Source organism: Mesoplodon bidens (genome assembly GCF_964165515.1).
Source record: "Mesoplodon bidens genome assembly, chromosome: 1".
Classification (NCBI taxonomy): Eukaryota; Metazoa; Chordata; class Mammalia; order Artiodactyla; family Ziphiidae; genus Mesoplodon; species Mesoplodon bidens.
This window is the reverse complement of record NC_138176.1, coordinates 166,518,313-166,535,600: the sequence shown is the minus strand read 5'-3', so window position 1 is coordinate 166,535,600 and position 17,288 is coordinate 166,518,313. Positions and strand designations below refer to the sequence as shown.

Below are 17,288 nucleotides of genomic sequence, written 5' to 3'. Positions count from 1 at the left end.
GTTATACATCGACTGCACGGCCTCTGATGCTTGAGTGGAGTGGCAGGCCTGTTCTCTAGCAATTCAAGATTTTTTATTTCTTTTACTTATTTTTTATTTCTGCTTTAACAAGCACTGTCCCCCTTGCATTTGGGTGAGATGAATGGGTGGATGAGGCAGTTCTGTTCTGTGGTCTGTAAGCAGCCCTGCTTTGTTCATCCTGGAGTCGGTGCTTCATTTGCCCCTGAGAAATTTTAGAGTTTCACAGTAAGACTTCTGAATCCTGAGTTCCTGTGGCTTTTGGGTTTCTACAAAACAGTGTAGCCACCGTTTGTTTCCTTTTGGTAAAATATTTTCCTGGCCCTTCATCCACAAAGCGTGAGGTCAGCCTTCCTTCTAGCTGTTACCCAGAGCCTAATAGTAGGGCCCCTATGTAAATTTATGGGACATTTTCACTCGAAAATTGCTTAAAAAATGAATGATACTTCTGCAGTTTACTGTTTTTCACTTTAAGTACATTTTCTGACAATATGTCTTCTATTAATCATTTAAGCAGTAGTAGGAGCCTTAAAGGAGTGTATTCAGAAGCAAGAACCCATGGTTCATTTAGTGCTGTCTGAAAAAATTTCACATTGATTGGCATCCTCTGTGGTTATGTGATGTAATATTTATAATATGTCACCCAGCCATACATCAAAACAAGTACGTCTCTTGTTTCATTTTCATGAGATATGTTGATTTCAGAGAGGTCAGTCCAGTTTCAGGTCACAAGGTGGGCAACCACTGGACCAGAAATGGGAAGTGACCAGATTTATGGAGCTATTGGAAATGGACCCACAGTTGCTTCAGTTTCTACTGATGCTTTCCTCCCCTCCCCAGCCCACATCACCCCTTTTCCTTCCTCACTTAGCCCTGTGCACCCAGTTGGATTTTCTTGGCACACGTCCCAGCAGTAAAATGGGCCCCTTAAATCCATGAGTGAGCATGAACATACTCCCAAGTTGTTGAGCGGTGCCCTGGTCCGCTGGGACAGGAACTAAACTGAGCCTGGGGTTTCTCTGTGCCGTTCATCACAGCTCATAGCTGTTAACATGGTGAGCTGTTATAGCTCACCGTGTTATTACAGGCGCTGAAACCTGCCTTTGCTTTGCCAGGTGTACACAGTGGGCTGCTATTTTGGAATGAATGTTGAATGGAGGTGCATGTTGAATGGTGGTGCTGGACCTGAAGGTCCAGCAGCCTTCAGGACTGGGGCAGGAAAGGATGGGGAAGCCGAGCTGAGCCGGGGGGCCACCACTGTGCTAAGGTTCCCCTTGGGGCCTCCGGTGGATTTGAATACTGGCCAGACAATAAATCAAGTATGGGGAACTTGGATGCCCAGGACGGTCTATTTCTTGTCTTCCTCTGTCATGCTTTTCTTTCCTCTTACTGCAGGAAAGACAGTAGAGTGGAAGTCAATGGTGCCCAAGTGCTAGACCTCAGGCATCAGATAAGGGAGTTGGTCTCATGGTCTCTTAATGCCCCTTCCTCCACTAAATCCTTCTGTCACTAAATCCTTCATTCTCTCCTGCCACTCCAATCTCTGGTTGGCTTCTCCTTCCTCCCTCCTCCTCAGTAGGCCCCTCTGTATTCCTTACAACTTGAAATCATTTAAAACGTGACACCCTTTCTTTGTTGCCTACCAGGGAGCAGCCCTGGGGCCTGCCCAGTGTCTGTCTCACTCAGCCAAGGGGAAGGAGGGAGGGACCTGCCATCGTCTGCTGGCTGTCCTGGGCTACCACCATTTCCCAGCCGTAGAGGAGCTGTAAAACTTGTGGCTTACATAACCCAGCGAGCATTCTCCAGCTAATCTGCAATCTGGGCTTTGAAGATCACAAGAAAGCAAAGGTCACAACCCAGAGATCAAAGTGACAGAAGCCCACAACGTAATTGCTGGTGACCCTCTGTCGAGGGCCTTGGTCTGTCCTGTGGGTGTATTGTTTGCACTGAGACTTCAAACGTGCTGCCGGTGAACTGTGAGGGAAGTCAGCTGGCCTTGGCCGGTTGTCAGGCGTTCGTTAATGCTGTAGGTGAGCTCACCTCAACTCATTAGAGAGCATTGTCATCTCTCCACTCACAGTGTTTGTTCATCCCTCTGTGGTCTTTATTGACTTTTCCTCACGGTTCTCCTTTACCTGGAGATGTGAGGGGGTGGTTAGACAAGGAAACTGGAGTAATAAGAAAGGAGGATATGGATGCATTTATTGTAAATTAACTTGGAGGCACATGGAATTCAAGCCAGCTAAAGCTTAGAAGAGGCTGGGGCAGCATGTAGCCCTTTCCCTTCATGGCACAGATGGAGAAATTGAGGCTCAGGAAGGTGGCAGAGGCTGAGCCAAGATCACACAGCAAGCGAAGCCCAGAGCCTGGGCTCTTTCCTCTGCCCCGTTAGTCCCCACGCTTTTTGTTGGGAAGACCTCCCTCTTGTCGTTTTGTCCGCTCCCCCCCCCCCACCACTTGAAAGCTTTGGACTCTTCCATAGGCCGCATTTAAGCCGCTGCTAACTTTGTAAAATTCGTCAGAGACCTTTAGCTGTTGGTCAGTGCTTTTGATCAGCATGAGGTAAGCAGCGTTACCAAACTGGGTTGATGTCATCCAGTCAAGAGCAAAGAAGCTTGATGTTTTGTTGGCGTGTCCACGCTTTTCTGTTAAGCTTTTGAAAGTTTGAGAGCAGTTCATGGATCACCCCTTGCTGCCCTCGGGGCCCCCAGGTGGGGCACCAGTCACCAGGTCTCTCCCCTTCCCATGCATGGGAGCAAGAAGGCAGCAAGAAGCGATAGGAAAAAGCATTGAGTGCTGTAAAAGGAAGGAAGTGGGGAAAATCCCAGTGATGCCACATCCAGTTCCCTCAGGATCTGGAAATTTGGTGTTACTTGAGTAGAGTCTCCTCAGAGGACGAAACATGGCAGCCAGCCCCAGGAGCAGACATCGGAGATCTGTCTTGGTGTTCCTGTGGTTGTGCAGAGGGCCTGGGGAGCAGCCAGCTCCCCCAGGGAAGCAGATGTGGGCAGAAGACAAGAGCATCCTCCCTTCCCTTTGAAGTCTAGATGAAAAATGCCAGAGCTTTGGGATTTCGGTAGAGAAAATTGATTTGGGAGCGAACAAATAAACAAACAAAAAAGCCTTTCTGCTGTTCCTTTTGTCCCCCCTACCAGTTGTAGGTAACCGGTTACTTCCTAAGAGAAGTTCTTTCAGGAAGCAGAGCATCCTCTATGAAAAGAGAGAGAACCCGAAAAGCTCTGTGTGGGGCTCTCACTTTTGGAGGATCTGTTTGCAGACAGAGACAGATGGGTCTTTGAACACCTTCCCAGGGTCCCTGGTCTCCTCTTGATAACCTCACCTTCCGTATCACAGCCAGGAGGGCCCCTGATTTCACTCCCTACCCCTCCCAGCCCTGCGGCTTTCTCCCAGCCACCTTGGGAAGGTCAGGAAAGTTGGCATTGCCCTCTGGAGCAGGGGACGTGAGCCTGAGAACTTAGACGGATCTCTTTTCATTAATCAGTGCCCTGGCTTAACAAGCAGTTTTATAAATCTGAAGCTGTCTCCGGGTGCTGCAGGATTTATAGAGGGGGGTTTCTGCCATAAAGTGGTTTATGATGGCTGCCTTCTGTGTTATTAGTAGCTGTCTCTTCCTTCAACCATTGCTGTTTGATAATAGCTTTAAAACACCCAGAATTACTTACCTGCAAGCCCCATTCCCGATAGCCCCTGTTGACAGTCTGAATAAGTTTACTGCCCTTTTGTTGTACTTTACCTTCAAAACAAACTGATTGAACCATCAATAGCTCGTGGAAGCTGACAGAGGCATGTCATCTGGACTAGCCCTGGTGATTGCAGGTTATCTGGGGGAGTTAACCTTCCTGCATTGTTAACTGAAATGTTTTATGTACTGTGCAACTTTAGGATATGGCTGTGATAACCCCAGTAACTAAGTAATACATCACAGTAAAGAGTTTTTGGTGCAACAAATAACCCTGGATTAAATTTACAAGGGTTGAATTGATATTGTAAAAGCCTTCATTCTGTGGCTTCGGGAATCCTCTCTTGTATTTTTATGGCAAACTTGTATTATACTCAGGATTGAAGCTGCAGCTTTTGACACCCTGACATGACCTAGAACAAAGGGAAATAGATCTCCAAAGACCAGAATGGGACAGGCAGGCAGAAAGCCCACTGGACTTATCTCTTGGCAGTAATGTTTGGAGCCAGTTCCAAACCACCAAGGTACAGGAAGGTCTGGTAGATGTGGCTGCTGTCTGGGCGCTGGGTACCACAGACATTGGAGCAGGACAGACCATTAGCAGAACTGGGAAGGAGACTCTTGGTGGCCTTACCAACCTCATAATTCCAAAACTGTTATTCCTCGTGATGTTATTTTCACTTGCACAGTGGTTCACAGCATGCCTAGTAGCATCAGCCTCACCTGGGAACTTATTAGGATGTGAATTTTGTGTGTGTGTGTGTGGTACGCGGGCCTCTCACTGTTGTGGCCTCTCCTGTTGTGGAGCACAGGCTCCGGACGCGCAGGCTCAGCGGCCATGGCTCACAGTCCCAGCCACTCCACGGCATGTGGGATCTTCCCGGACCGGGGCATGAACCCGTGTCCCCTCCATCGGCAGGCGGACTCTCAACCACTGCGCCACCAGGGAAGCGCTAGGATGTGAATTTGAGACTTCATTCCAGATGTAGTGAATCAGAAACTCTAGGGGTGGGGCCCTGCGATGTGTTTCAACAAGGCATCTGGGGGATGCTGATGCCCCCTCAAGTTTGAGAACAACTGTGCTAGAATATAAGCTCATTGAGAGTAGAGACCTTGTCTGTTTTGTGCATCACCTTATTCTCAGTACCTAGCACAGTTCCTGGCAGGTGGTAGCTTCTTAATAATTATTTGTTGGGTGAGTGAATGTGTAAGTAAATGAAAGAAGACATCTCTTAAGACACGAACTTGGGGCCCTGAGCTGAGTTTCTGACTGAACTATCTGGGACAAGCCTTCCTGGTGCCTCTCAAACATCTTTAAGCATCGACCACCTGGAAACCCCAGGCTGGCCAACGGGATGGGAGTCAAGTCACCTCTAGTTTCAGGGGTGACTGGCAACCTATCCCATGGGTGTTTCTTTGGTTCTAAAAGAAGAGTGCTCTGAAAACAGCAGTTCTTTGTCATCTAAAATTTTTAACTAGCTTAAAAGCCAGCACTTCTCTCTCTCTCCTTTGATTTCAGGGCTGTGATCCAAAGTGGGGCAAAATGACAACGTGCTGTCTGTTGTCACCGTGGTTCCTGCCAGCCCTGTGAAGACATCTTTCATTCCATCATTAAACACTGGCTGATTTTCTAATACTGATGTTTTCTTCCCCTGAATATTCATCTTTTCCCACCCTACACTTAGTGGGTGTCTTTACTCCTTTGAGCGTCACTCCTGACATATTGTTTCCATCTGTACGTGTCTTTATTTGAAAGAATCTGTTGTCATCAAGACTTTGCTGCTACAAGCAGAAGATGGAAGTTTTTTCTGACGCTGACTGAGGCCAGTGGGAGTTCTCCTGGAGGATAGAAAGGTCATTTGGGCCTTTGTAGAACTTTTCTAATTTAGGGTAAGCTTAGGCGGCATTTGGAGAGGGAAATGCTCAGGGAGAAGCAGGAAAGAAGGTAGTGCATAATTTGAGGCCAGGGAGGAAGCAGGAAGTAGATCATCAAATTTCCAGGACCTCAGATGTTGGTGTGGAAGTTTCAGGGAGGAAAAGGATACGCAAGATAATTTAGAGTATTTTGACTTTAAAAAAGAGTAATATGAAGGCTGTGATCAGAGGCCTCTAAGCTGTTGTCTCTGGCACCTGAGTGATCAGCTAAATCTTTTACCTGGACAAGCATATGCGAGGCCATGGGGTGATGTGAGACCACCTGATGAATGGGGAAGCTGGCCTTGGGAACCCAAGGCTTTGCTGAGGAGGGAGGCCTGCTACACACCCCAAGTAACATGCGCACTGAGAAAAAGCTCAGTGCTTGGGCTGCTTTAGGGCTTGGTTCTTTGAAGCCTTCTTGAGATTTCCTGTTCCTCTTTCTTTGTGCTCCCAAAGCTACTTTGTGTATAACCTCAAACTTGGCACTTGCCTATGCTGATTTCTAATTTCTTTGTGTGAGTCTTTCTTCCTCATTACACTAAGACCCTCTTTAAGAGCAGGAACCATGTTGTAATCACCTCTGTATACCTAGGGTCTGGCACGTAGTAGGTGCTTAAGAAATATTTGTACAAGTGAAATGAACTGGTATTTTATGGAGTCCGTTCTAATGCTACTTTCCTAAATGGTGTGAGGGTGAGGGGAAAAAAAAAAACAACCTGGTCCCTGCCTTCAAAAAGCTTATAGTTTAGGTGAGGACATTAACTGAACACCAGCAAAACAGTTAAAAAACAATAAAATGTTAAAGTGCAGGGTGCTGAAAATGCCTCCTGGGAGTGTTGAGAAGGGAGAAAGCAATGTGGGCTGCGGGTGCAGGAGAAAACTTCCTGTGGGTTGGGATTTGGAAGATGAGTGGGTACAGAGGAGGCTGGGTACAGGGAGAAAAAGTCAGATTCCCATGGAAATGATTTATTGCTTTTGATGTTGGGTCCTCAGCTCTTCTTCCTAAGCAGGACAGGGTCTAAACAATGGCTCCTTTGATTGATGGAGTATGGGGGCTTGATGGAGAGCATCTGGGTTGGTGACTACCATTGAGGAAGGAGACGTATAGGCAGGTGTCTATATCTTTTATATATTTATTTATATGTTTATGTACCTGTCTCCTGGCCAGGCAAGTCTTCTTGTCAACTCCATACACCTGCTTGATAGTTCATCACACAAGAGGTCAGTCATTGGGTTATCCTTGGAGGCCGTAATGGATCCCAAAGACTCTTTCCAGGGGGATGGAGACCATATAGCATTTTGGGGGCTATTAATATCCCCTAGAAACCAACTTTCCTTGTTTCTCCTTGATGGAGATAACCTTCATAGTGCCAGTGTAGAAGTAACTCAGTGATGATGAGAAAAAAGTCCTCAAGACCCCTGTTTGATTCCTCAAGGGAGCATTTCTCAGCTATATGTGTTTCTTACTGCTATCCCAAAGTTGTCCAGGTTATTATTATTATCTTGATGGCAAATTAAAGTTCCCTGTCTCAGCTTCAAAATGAAGATTTGCTGTTATCTCAGAGATGAGAATGATACAGATGACCCATAGGAATGGCAATGACATTAATGGTATGATCAGGTTGTAGGTTATTTTCACTGAGAACTTCTTGTGTAGCAAAGATGTTGGGTCCATTTTTCAGAATGGTAGAAGGTAAACACGTTGATAGGATCTTACTGGCTAATCCAGGTGTGTGTGTGTGTGTGTGTGTGTGTGTGTGTGTGTGTATGTGTATCTACCTTTGAATCAAGAGCAACCATTGGTGTATATTTTGAAAGTTTAGTTGTGTATCTGTGTAAAATAGAATGATTTGGATTTCCCCAAAGAGTGGTTATTCATTCTTTGTGAAAGAAAAGAGGAGAGGCAGGAACCAAGGTCTAAACTTCTGAAGACCTAACGGTGTAGTTTCCTGCTCATCAGACAAATTGCATGAAAGTTTGAGGCTGTCATCCCAGTCTTCCTGAGTTACCTCTGACTGTTCTCTTCCAGATACTTTGTTCTGCACAAGCTGCCCAATTTGAAGTTTCTGGATGCTCGTAAAGTAACCAAACAAGAACGCGAGGAAGCTTTGGTCAGAGGGGCGTTCATGAAGGTGGTGAAGCCCAAGGTAAGCCCTCTACTGACTGTTCTTTGCAAGGATTTATGCCTCACCTGTTGGGTACTCTTTGACCCTGGAGGAAGTCCTCCTATGTGTTCAGAATGCAGGAGGGATCTCACACCAGGATTTCATCCATGGATATACTGTTGGCCAAACAAGAAGTAGAACTGGGTATAAACTGGGTCGTCCTGTGACCCAGCCTAGGGGACCTTATTGGTAAGGTGATTTCAGGCAGATGGCTCTTGTACCAATAAAACAGCATCATACACAGCCCAATGGTGACGTTCCTGGGGAGGATTTCGGGCCTCCTGGAAGATGTTTTATTTACAAGGTGGGGCCTCTGCAGGTCTCTAGCTAAGAAAGGAGAAACAGGAAAGCATTGGGCATTTACTGTTTCTCAGGGGGGGTAGGATTCCTCTCGTGCCTCAGAGGGGGCCCTTCTTTCTTGGGACCAAAGGGTAGCTGGGGGAGAGTGATTTTCTCTTGTCCACAGGTGAGGGCTCAATAGCTCTTGGAAATATTGTTGGCAGGGAAGGCGATTATTCTGACAATGTGATCTGGGACTGGTGTGTGCTTCCATCATGTAGCTCATGGGAATGCTGTTTACTGACCTTTGCTTCGCCAGCTGAGTCTGCTTGGGGGCCCTGGGATTGAACGTGGTGTCATCTTAATGACAGCATTGATGAGGCAGGGGAGATTTGGCTTGGGGTCCTGGATTCAGACACAAGGAGATTATTAAAGACATGGGCCTGGGAGGAGCTGGGGTCCTTCAGTGAAGCCTGAGGCTGGGGAATGGACTTGATGACCCCTTTGGAGGTCCCTCACTGCCCTGGAGCTCTGTGGTGCTACGGTCACTTCCTGTGGGATCCTAGCTCGTGTGTTGAAAACACTAGCCCAGAAATCCTTGAGGCCTCGTTTGTCCTCACTGATTGACTTCGAGCGCTCTGCACATGCATTGGAAGTGATTAAGAGGGAAAGAGGAAAAAACAAACAGAACCAAAACAGAAAAATGAAACCTCTTCCGTCAAGTTGCTCAGCTGGCAGCAGACCTCAGGCCACTTTCTTTCCCTGAATCCATGAGGTGCAACTTAGTTCCCGTTACGCTGAATACAATTGCTAACAGTTGTGGAAATATATGATATGGAGAGTATAATGCTGGCAGATAAACGTATTGTTACCTGTTTCAGCATGTGGGAAATTAATTGAGTGATTCGCTTCGTAGCTATTAAAGTGTTAACAGTTTTACTAATGGAGGCACCGATTTGATGTATTGCTCATGACTGCCTTTAGTTATTCCAGCTTTTGTGATTTTGTCCAAAAGAAATAATTTATTTCTTGGCCTCCTTTTTTTTTTTTTTGGTTAAAAGATTCCAGAGACAGCCCGTATCACCAAACCAAAGTACAACAAATAGACTGTTTATAGTATCTTGGGTTCCTACCCATCCTGAATTTCCCACCGTCATGTATACGTGCATTTTATAGAATAGATGCTATTTCTCCTGCTCTCCTTGTCTTTGACATGGAAGCTCTGGAAATCCGGAGGGTTCGTAAAGATACACCCATCGTATTGGGGTGGGGTGGGGTGTCAATGTCATCCACTACTGTTCTAAGGTTCTTTGTGTCCAGGTATGTGAGTCCTCACATAATCTTCTAACGTGGAAGGAAGGGAACGTTGGCTTACTGTACAGATGAGATAACTCAGGCCTTGAGACGCTATTTGGGCTGCTCAAGTCACCAGCTCATCATTGCTAGAGCCCGTGCTTTACCTGTGTGTCTGACTGCAGAACCTACATTCTTCCACTCTGATCTCTTACCCCTGGAGCACTCATCTCACCATTCTCCCCATGCGTCTCTCTGTCCAAACAGAACCTCTGAGGAAGGCCTAAGTGAAGAAAACAGGAAACAGCAGGACTGTTCTTCTGTTGGAGTAGAGATGGGGGGAACTGAAGTCCTCCCCTGCCTCTGAAAGCAGGGAATGACTCCTTAAGATCCAGCAGTAGCTGGTTCTCTGAGTCATTAGCACCATCATCAGAAATGCTCTTCAAAGCTCCACATCAGTTTCTGATCAGTTATAGAATTAGCTCCTGTTTGTGTGGTTGATACTACCATCTTTACTAACTGTGTTAAGCTTTGAAATATCCATTAATTATTTGGAGAGAGACAAAAAGACTCTGACAAAGCATGAGGCCATTTGGTGGTTATCCTTTTGTAGAGTTCCATGATTTCCAAGCTGGAGAGGGCTTCAGAACTCACCTGGTCTGTGCTCTTATTTTATGGGTGAAGGAACTGGGAGAGGACATAGTTCCCTAAGGCCCCACAGTCCCTTGGAGGCAGAACTGGGACCAGAACCCAGACCATCTGGGCTCCCAGTGAAGTGTTCTCTTTACACTGTGATCCTTTAAGTGCACTGGAGGATTTCTCTGTGTTCTGGTTTCATATCAAGCTGTATGCCTCTCATGAATGGCAGGCAATTCCCTTCTGTCTGCTGTTTGCTGGGCAATGTGCTGGTACTTTTCTTGCAGATAGAAAGAGGCCAAATGAGCTCCTTGCTGAATTAATAAATTGGGATTAAAAAGGCTGGTTCTCGCCTGCTCGCACTATGTACAGACATATGTTTGTTCCTTGCAGGTGTGTATATACGCTTTCCATCTCTGTGTGTATATATACGTATATATATGTATATATACACACTTATATATATATATGTATATGTATATATACATATATATATGTATATATATGTACTAGGAGGTATGTGTACACCCAGAGTCGGCTCCTAAGTGGAGAGCAATTTCCTCTCCGTGAATTGCCGACGCTGTGCTGAGCACACTTGGTGAAGACCTATTTTTCATCACGGACTCGGAATCTCAAGTTGGCTTCTGTCCTTTCTGAGGCAATGGCGTCCTGTTTTGCTTACTTGGCAGAATGCGCCGATGGATGATCAAGGGGGCCGTGATTTGGGGAGCTGTTCTCATTTTATTCCTGACATAAAGTATTTGGGAGAATGGAAAATGCCTCTACAATCACAGCCCTTGCTTTGGAGGTAGGGAACGGGCAGTCTGGGTGTTCTCGGCTGACGCAAATGCAGAATCATCCAGTAACTCATAACCCCCCTAAGTCACAGGGTTTGATCTCGTACCTGGCAGGCCCCAGCGCTTGAAGCGCGGAGCTGGCCCTCGCTCCCTCTCACGATGACACATTTCTCCTTCGTGGCTGCCTTTTGGCTTTTGTTGTTTAAAAGCTGCCTTCTGTCTGAGCTCTGATTGGACAGGACGATGCTGTCATTCATTAGGAAGTGACAACTAACATTGCAGTGGCTCTTCTAGACTCTGTGTGTGTGTGTTTAGTGAATGGACCTACAACAGCTAGGCTTTGCTCATTTCCCCCAAGTTTAAAGAAAATATATATCTCTGTCAAATATTGGCCATCGGATCATGCCACTGTCAGTGCAGAGAGCACCAAGCTGGACGCCGAGGAGGTGGTAGACCACAAAGAACGGATTCTGTAGTGACCAGCCCGTGACCCCCCCTCGCTGCCCCGGGAAACGTAGATCAAATCAGTGCAGAGACCTGTCCAGGAGGGTGTGCATGGCAGGCACGCCGGCCCTGCACGTCAGAGAGACAGTGCAAGAATCCAACAGTTAGAATTGCTTATTATGTCCTGGCTTTGTAATTGTTCATCCCTGTTCTGGCAAAGAGCACAGGTGTCATTTCTGTGACATAATTATTTAAAGCTGAGCCCTCTTGTTTTACAGGCACATATAGGAAGTTGGCTACCAACAGTTTAATCTTTGTAATCTTATAGAAGCGATGGGAGGCGCAGCTACCAGGGCAGCTGGACCGAGAACCTCAGCCTCTATTAGAAAGTGTTTAGACATGTGTGTTTTTGCTTGTAATCATGGCCCTTCTCTTATAGGTAAGATAGGGTCATAGGTTTGTTTGTGAGTGTCAGTGTGTCCTTGAAAATATGACATCCGTCTTTATGTGGGCATACCTGGGTTTCCTATCCTGTGTGGCTTGTGCATTTGTGTAGTTTTGCATTGTTTTGCATATTTGTGTATGTGTCTTTGGGTATTTTTCGTGGAGGGGTGCACTATAGAATGTGTGTGTGTGTGTGTGTGTGTGTGTGTGTGAGAGAGAGAGAGAGAGAGAGAGGAGAGAGAGAAAGGGGAAGGGAGGAAAGGAGGCAGAGGGAGACGTGATGTGTTAAAGGAATAAACATGTACCTTTGGAAATCTTTTTTATTCTTGTCCTTAAACTCGAAGTTGAAAGCTATTTGGGTCCAAGGACCGCCTGCTTCGCTGACTACACTACATAGTCCTGCTCTTGACACTTGGAGTTGGGCCCAAACTTTTCTGGGTACCTTTAGTTTCTTCCATCTGTGTCTATGTTTTTGGAGTTCCAGGCAAAAGGCAAGCTAGGATAAAGACAGGGAGTGGAAGCATCTGGAAGCCCACTCTTTGTCAAGACAAAGCTGCTGCGCACCTTCTGGTATGTCAGCTCCATGAGGATAGGAACTTGCTTTTGTTCACTCTATCTCCAGGGCTTGGTCAGTCACAGAGGCTCAGCCAATACTCGTCAAAGCAGTGAACTATGAACAGAGCATTTCGGAGGATCCATCAAAAAAGGTCATCCATTTTTTTTATTGCCTCAGTGTGGTCCTCTGCAAAAGCAGGAAAAGGACTTTTGCCATAAGAAAATGTAATAACTTAGATCTGTGTGTTGGCAGAAAAGAGGGATTCTGGGTCGCATATTTGTTTTTCTAAAGGATTTACCCTGGGATTACTTATGATGGCAAAACCTACAGCCATCGTGATCCCCAGGGCCATGGCTTCTCCATGGGGCAGCTTTGCTGGGGTGGGCAGCAGGGGTGCGGTCCGAGCTCCCTGTCACTGCTGATGTGTTCTCTGAGTCCTTCTCTCGGAATCCTTCTGGTCATGTTAGGGATTTTAGGGGGAAAAAGTAGCTTTTCTCAGAAAACATGTTGGGGTACTCCACAAGTCTGTGGGTTGTTAAAGTGAGATTTTCCTTGTCTTAGCTGCTCTTGTGCTTTCTCTGTGCCATAAAGGAGCACTGCCTCATAGCTTGTTTTGTTTACTTATTGTTTTTTATGCCTAGCCTAGTTCTTCACTAAGTGCTACCTTGTTCTAAAGCACAGTGTGTATGTCTTTCATATATTCTCTTACCCCATGGAGCCAATTGCAAACATGTGAAAGGTTATCCGAAATTACCTCTAGATAGGTTGCAATTACTAACATTTACTCTATACTCAATATTTTAAAAAATATATATTTTACATAAAGCCAGGGTATGCCTGTAAATAAATATTGTAAACCACATGAACACGCAGTTTAAGTAGGCAATAAGCCGGTAGACGTTGAAAGTTCTCTACTGTGCCTAACTGTCAGAAGAAGACTAAAAATGTCAGTTGATTTTCTAGATATTTCTAACTACCTGAATACGTTAGTGTTTTACGGTTCTTTTCTGTTTTCACACAGATGTTTCTCGTCTAGAGACGTATTCAGATTCTATTACCAGTTACTTTATAGTAAATTTTGAGGGGAGGAAAAATTTTTAATTCTTTTTTGGAAGATGCTTAGGCATTGTGTTTAGAAACAACTTCAGAAGCCAAAAATTTGCAGTTTGTGTGTTTTTCTTCTTCTTTCCGATTTCACAGTTTGCTACATTCATTTGATGGGGGGATCACTTGTATTTCTTCATTTTTAGCACCATGGCCTCCTGTGTCTCAAATAAATGCTTTCAGAGTGTTGCTTTTTGGAGACCATGTTGGTAGCTTTTTATGGCCTTGCTTTTGGATAGCAACCCTCTGAAATCAGAGATAGACCATTGCAGAGAAGTTGTGTCTCCAGCACCCTAGAGATAAAGTGCCCTAGCAAAGCCCTGTAGATAGGAAATTGAAACCACAATAGAAGGAAAGTGAATAGAACTGTAGTTGATGGTAGCAGCCTCTGAGAGCCACGTCCAGATGTCCCTGGGGCCTGGGCAGGTGCTACACATATAGTACGCATCTTTCTCCATTAAGCCCAGTATGTGGTGAGATATCATTGTGTCTCTGTTGGAGTCATTGCCTTTCACTGCACCCCGATGGCCCAGCTCCACATTCATCCTCTTTGTGGCCTCTAACATGCTGGCTTTCTTTCCAAAGATGTTTGGACAGACACATGCCTAGAGGATCATGGAAGTAAGTGGCATTTTGGGGGGAATGAGATGTGTCCCTAGCGTCATTTGTACAGCCTCTGGAACCTACCCATTGGGAGAACTGTGGTAGATTTCATTATTTGTCTAAAATCGTTCCACTCCTTCTGCCCTTGCCATGGCTTCCCCTTTAAGAGAGAGGCATACCTCTCCATCCCATTGACTTTGGACTTGGCCATGTGGCACTTCGGCCAGTGGGATGTGAGTGGAAGACAGCATGCCACCTCTAGGCCAAGGCCTCACGAGGTACTATGTGTTTCCACTCACCCTTCTTGCACACCCGCCATTGGCTGTGGAAACCACATGAAATGCAGGTTGAGCGGACACACGCTAAGATTAAAGCCTGAAGCAGAACTACCCCAGCCACCCTCGGACCTCTGCACAAGAAAGACATGCTGGTCGTAAGCCACTGGGGCTTTAGGAGCACTGTTGCTGCAGAAACCTGACGAACGCATAGGCCGTCCATGCTCACATTCTGTCCTCTGGCCTTCCCCGGCCACGTGAACCAGGGCTCTTAACTGAGACACAACTTGGGGTATAGTGAAGTTCATGGCAGTTTTGGGTGTCACAGCACCAACTTCGGTAGGCTTTCTGGTTGCCTCACTGATTAGGATCGAAGGCCAGCCTCAGGGTCGACTGGCTGCTTAGCAGTGGATTATTAGTTGTGATGAAACTTTCCCGATATGTGAGTCAAAGCAACACCTAGCGTATATTAGGTGTCCACTATGTATTGGATACTGTACTAGCGACTTAATATTATCTCTCAGTTTCTCTTTGAACTCGAATCTGCCAATGATGATCAGAGAACTTGCATACATCACTTAAAATTACAGAGCAATGTGGAATCCAGTTCTTCCTCAGGCCCACTTAGGCCCCTAAGCTCATGCCCTTTTTCCTGTATACCTTAAATTTCATCATCCAGAGGTGGAGATATAATGAGAGGCAGGAGAAGAAGAGCAGGAGGACCAGGACATGGAAGGGAGCCCGAGGTAACTTTATAATTTTCAATTTTGACCTTGTGACTACTCCCTCCAACCCCTTTTGGTGAAGATTTGTGGGCTAGGCCGAGAATTGCAGGAGCCAGGCGGTGGAGGGCTCTGTTTATTAGGCAAAGCTTGCAACTTAATTTGAAGATGAGGAGGAACCTTGGGAGGGTTCAGAGTGGGAGGAAAGTATGGGCAGGTCTGTGTTTGGATCCCTGGGTGTCTGGCGGGCAGGGTTTCAGGGGGTACTAGTGCTCTGTGTATACAGCAGGTGTTTTGGAAATCTGTACAGAGGCAGCTGCTAGCCCGAGGCCACCCAGCATGCGGAGCACCCAGGCCAGTGTTGGTGCTCAGGTGGCCACACAGGTCAAAGAGCTGGGGCCCAGAGCCCTCCCCTGACCACAGGGAGGGGTCTGGGTGGTAGCAAGCAACTCAGATGCTGGGATGAGGAGAAAGCCGATGGCTGTCAGAGACCCAGTAGTAACTCACCTGGCAGTGGGTCTCTGACATTCTAAAAAGTTCTTTGACACCTTCTTACCCAAAAGACCCTGTCCCCTATGGTATCAGCTGCCTTAATTTTAAGGAATGAATTTAAACCTTCTTAACTGAGCCATGAGAAATCCTCATTTGTGTGATCTCTGGTAATGATTAAGATGGAGCTTTAATAGCTGACTATGTCTGTAATCTGTACATTTCCAGCCTGACATTTTCTTGATCCACTTTAGAAGACTGTTTTTGGTATTTTCCATTTTTGCAATTTAGTTTTTTAAGAATTATTTTTAAAAATTAAGCTTGATGGGAAAGAGAAGAGGGGAAGAGGAAAATAAAGATGCTTCCTTAAGAAAGTGGGTTCTCAGAGCATGAAGTTGGGGTGCTGATTTCAAGTTACCCATGTTTAAAGCTCACATCACCCTGTATTCTGTGTGCAGCTCAGGACTTGGCAGGGAGCTGTCCTCCTGAGACAGGTGCATTGGTAACCTGGGGCAACACCTTATCCTTAACATGTTTTACTCTCCTTGATATCCCCCCCGCCGACACACACACACACGCACACGCACACGCACACGCACTGCCGCCGCCACCACGACCACCACCCTTTTTGCTTTGAGCCTTGGAGCCTGATGATTCCAGGCCAGCGATGAGGAGGACTGGGTTGGAAGTACAGGACCAACTTGTCTAGAACAGAGGAAAAAGGCCAATGACTGAGGTCTGAGTGAGGGATGATGATGGCCTCAGTGTTCTCACCCTCCGCCGGTTCCCTGGGCCTTGCTCTCTACCCTTCTGACCTCTGTGGCTTCATGAGTCTCTGCCTTGCTTAGAAAGTCCCTTCTGGACCCATGGCAACATCAGATCGTAGGGACTAAACCCTCAGGCATATAGGGTTCCTGTAAGGCAGGGAAGCCTGCAGGATGGATGGCTTACTAGGGAAAAATCATGAACATTGTTCTGAAGCTAACTTTGATTCCGTGTTAATATTACTTGTAATTCCATGTCTAAGAGAGGAAGAGAAAACAAAGATGGTGTAGTCTCAATTTCTGCTCTTGAGTTCTGGTTATTTCCAAATTGCCTGCAACTAATAGCAGATGTACTGGTTTGCTGCCATAACAAAATACCACGGACTGGGTGGCTTTAACAACAGAAATTCCTTTTCTCACAGCTTGGAGGCTCCAATTCCAAGATTAAGGTGTTGGTGGGATTGGTTTCTTTTGAGGTCTCTCTCCTTGGATTGCAGGCGACTGCCTTCTTGCTGTGTCTCCACATGGTCACCTTGATGTGCACACACAACCCTGCTATCTGTTTGTGTGTCCAGACATCCTCCTCTTACAAGGACAGGTCATATTGGATTAGGGCCCACACACTGGCCTCTTTTTAGCTCAGTCACCTCTTTAAAGGTCCTGTCTCCAAACATAGTCACATTCTGAAGTACTGGGGGGTTAGGCTTCAACATAGAAATTTGGGGGGGACACAATTCAGCCCCTAACAGCAGACGAGAAGAGTGAACTTTAAGAAGAATATATTTAAGAAAACTCATGTAGGCTTAGTGATAAAAGGGATGTCTATGATACTTAGCATTTACTTGTTCTTTTCATTGTCCCCAAAAGCCTAAGAAGCAAAATCAGTGAATAGAATAAAGTAGTAGGATAACCTTAGGTTTCCAACTTGATGGGAGTTAAAAGTCTTCACAGAGTTTGATTGAAACAGAAATTTGACCTGTTTGCCTGAGTGCGGCTGATAAATACTTTTCAGGATCTCATCCAGGTGAGTGCCAAGCAAGTATGCACAGGTAATTGCCAGGATTAGTGGGAGCTCCAGTAAT

General features: G+C 46.1%; 1 protein-coding gene across 1 annotated transcript in view; it reads left to right on the top strand.

Moving 5' to 3' along the window:
- The window catches only part of LRMDA (leucine rich melanocyte differentiation associated), a 1,114,634-nt gene that overhangs the window by 620,215 nt on the left and 477,131 nt on the right, over nucleotides 1-17,288 (top strand). The window contains exon 5 of the mRNA XM_081237975.1: nucleotides 7,665-7,782. Within this exon, the coding sequence (XP_081094101.1) occupies nucleotides 7,665-7,782 (118 nt within the window). The remainder of the gene's footprint in view (nucleotides 1-7,664; nucleotides 7,783-17,288) is intronic.